Source organism: the organism of the source record quoted next (genome assembly GCF_019968955.1).
Source record: "MAG: Porospora cf. gigantea A chromosome Unknown PgA_NODE_3244_length_2765_cov_351.849, whole genome shotgun sequence".
NCBI classification, from domain to species: Eukaryota; Apicomplexa; class Conoidasida; order Eugregarinorida; family Porosporidae; genus Porospora; species Porospora cf. gigantea A.
In genome coordinates, this window is record NW_027151616.1 from 1 (window position 1) to 2,765 (window position 2,765).

At 53.3% G+C, this 2,765-nt stretch overlaps 3 protein-coding genes across 3 annotated transcripts; 2 read left to right on the forward strand and 1 right to left on the reverse strand.

The window, feature by feature from the left end:
- Window positions 1-138: 138 nt before the first annotated feature.
- Window positions 139-900, reverse strand: KVP18_001150 (uncharacterized protein; the record flags this gene model as incomplete). The annotated part of the gene is made up of 1 exon (XM_067950874.1): window positions 139-900. The coding sequence occupies one exon, from the start codon at window positions 898-900 to the stop codon at window positions 139-141; it is 762 nt and encodes a 253-aa protein (XP_067809788.1).
- Window positions 901-958: 58 nt separating this feature from the next.
- KVP18_001151 (uncharacterized protein) lies at window positions 959-2,188 on the forward strand (the record flags this gene model as incomplete). Its single annotated transcript, XM_067950875.1, has 1 exon — window positions 959-2,188. The coding sequence occupies one exon, from the start codon at window positions 959-961 to the stop codon at window positions 2,186-2,188; it is 1,230 nt and encodes a 409-aa protein (XP_067809789.1).
- Window positions 2,189-2,274: 86 nt separating this feature from the next.
- KVP18_001149 (uncharacterized protein) lies at window positions 2,275-2,514 on the forward strand (the record flags this gene model as incomplete). Its single annotated transcript, XM_067950873.1, has 1 exon — window positions 2,275-2,514. One exon carries the CDS (start codon window positions 2,275-2,277, stop codon window positions 2,512-2,514), a length of 240 nt encoding a protein of 79 aa, XP_067809787.1.
- Between the last annotated feature and the right edge of the window lie 251 nt (window positions 2,515-2,765).

Consider the following 2,765-nt stretch of genomic DNA (forward strand, 5'->3'; position numbering starts at 1 on the left):
TCTTGATGAATCCACGCATCACAAAAGCTCTGATGTGTACAAGGGGCTGGGATTGGACACAAGATGACAAACTGCAGGAGTCTCTCTGATTCTTGATGAATCCACACGTCTGACTCTTCGCAATGAGTAATGAGCAATTTAAGTGTCTACATTTCGACCATCAAAATCGTTGAAGCCTCCAGCAGGCTTTGGTATGGTACCAGCTTTCACTTTTGACTTGATGAGATAGAAATGCTTCTCAGTCATAAGGTCCAGTGGAGTCTTCCCTTCAGAGTTTGTCACGAAGAGAAGGTCGGGACACGCAGAGGCAAGCAGCACTATGTTACCTTCTTGTTGAGCCGCGGCGGCAGCGTGTAGCGCCGAGTCCTGGCTGCCTTTCTGTTGAGCTGTAAAGTTCAGGTCGTCTCGAGCAATCAGCAGGCGCATAACCTCAGCGCAGAAACCGCCTGCACACAGCAAAAGGGGAGTTCGGCCGTAGTTGTCGACGGCGTTAATGTCGGCACCGGCGGCCAATAGCCGCCGAACAATTCCGTCGCGGTTGCGGGAGCAGGCGTGGTGAAGAGGTGTAGTTCCCGCGGTGCTGCACACATTAACATCGACGTCGCGGTCTTCTAGCAGCAGCCGCACCGCCTCGTCGCTGCCAGCGGCGCTAGCGCAGTGAAGAGCAGTCCAGCCACTGAGGTCGCGCGCATTGCGTTCTGTGTCAGGATATGACAGCAGCTTTTTGATGATACTCTTGTGATTGAGGGAGCAGCTCCAATGGAGGCCTGTTCGGCCGTCTTCGTCACGCAACGAGACGAGAGAGGGGTCATTTTCCAGCATGAACATCACATCCTCTTCGTCTTGATCCTCCAGCCACCGGAACCACGCAGCCTCCTTTGTGAGCTGAGTTTCGAGCATCAAATTCAATATATGGGATTGGATAGCAACGTTGTACAATCAAATTAAAATTCTACTGATGGACGTTGATACCATCCTTCAGGAACTCGTGCAGCGATTTAAGGAGTACTCAGCCATAGACACCGAGTCCGACGCCACACAGAAAACAGTGCCGAGCACCCAAGGGCAATGGGTTCTCGCGAAGCTTCTACTTGGACAGCTCTACCAGATGGGCCTCAGTGACGTCCATCTAGATGAGAACTGCGTGCTGACAGCCCATCTTCCTGGCTCCGGCTCTCCTGTCGGATTCGTCGCTCATCTGGACACCGCGAATGTGGGTCTGTCTGGGGAGGTGAGGTGCTTTGAGCATCTGTTCAACGGAGACTTCGATTTGAGCCCAGGGAACCGCTTTCGACTCTTGGAGCATCCAGAGATTCTGCCGTACATGAACGAAAGAATTCTGTTCAGCGACGGCACCAGCGTGCTTGGTGCCGACAATAAAGCGGCCATAGCTGTGCTGATGACGATGCTCAACGAGATGAGCAGACGTACAACCAGACCCGACATATATGTTGCTTTCGTACCTGATGAGGAAATCGGCTTGCGAGGCAGCAAAGTCCTTGACCTAAGCAGGTTCCCCGTACGCTTCGCTTACACCATAGACTCCTGCGAGATTGGCGAAGTGGTACTTGAGACATTCAACGCGGCATCGGCTACGCTGCGGATTGAGGGCGTCACGGCCCACCCCATGAACGCCAAAGATGTCCTAGTCAACCCCATCCTTGTGGCCATGGCCATCGTGTCCAAACTCGACGAGAACGCCGTCCCTGAGATGACTGAGGGCCGAGAAGGTTATATCTGGGCGAACGGCATTCAGGGGAACCAAAGCGAATGTGTGTTAAAGCTCTCCATAAGAGACCACGATCGGCGCAGGTTCGAAGACAAGAAGTTGCTGCTGGTGAGAGCCATACAGGAGGCTCAGACACTTTTTCCCAGAGCGAAAATCGCACTTGAGCTGATCGACGTGTATCAAAACATTGCGGACTGTCCGAATGCAGACCCGCTGACCAGCAAGTTTATCTACCAAGCGCTTGAGAAGGTTGGGGTTCAACCGAAGACAATACCCATGAGAGGCGGCACTGACGGATCGGCGCTCTCGGCTAGAGGCCTCTACACGCCCAACTACTTCACAGGGGCGCTTAACTTCCATTCCAAGTACGAGTTCTTACCCCTAAGCAGCTTCAAAAAGTCGTTCGAGGTCACGTGGTACATTGCTGAAGCGTGTCAACATGCGGTGAACATGCAATAAGCTGTAATTTAGGCCTATGGCGTCTGTTCCGTACGATAAGACTGTGAGTTGTGCCTCAATACCTCACATAGGCCGTGAGCTTCGCCATGCCGAACGAAGGCCACACTCTCGGAAACATACTAAGATCCATCCTGGCCAACAACGCAGACGTCGAGTTCGTTGGCTATTCAGTGCCTCACCCTACCCAGCCGGAAATGTATCTAAGGTTACAAACTCATGAACGACCTGCCGCTGATGTTCTCCACGAGGCGTTGGTGCAGCTGGAGTTAATGTGCGACAGGATCGGAGAAGAGTATGAGTCGGCCATCAAGACGTTTAGCGGGTAGAGGTGCAATGGGAGATTTTGGCGGGTTTATCTGTCATGGACTGTGTTTCTTGTGTGCCGGATAGAACGTTCAGAAATGAGCCCTTGCACTGGGCTGAAAGATCGTCCACAGGCTCTCGGCTGGTGACAAAGAGGCCTCCAAATGCTCGCCAGCCCGGGAAGGGCCGAGGTTGGCCCGTATACACATCTCCGCGCCCCCGAGCCGGAGCTACAGCGCGAATGCCGTCATCTGCTTGAAAAAAAAAAGGGGGG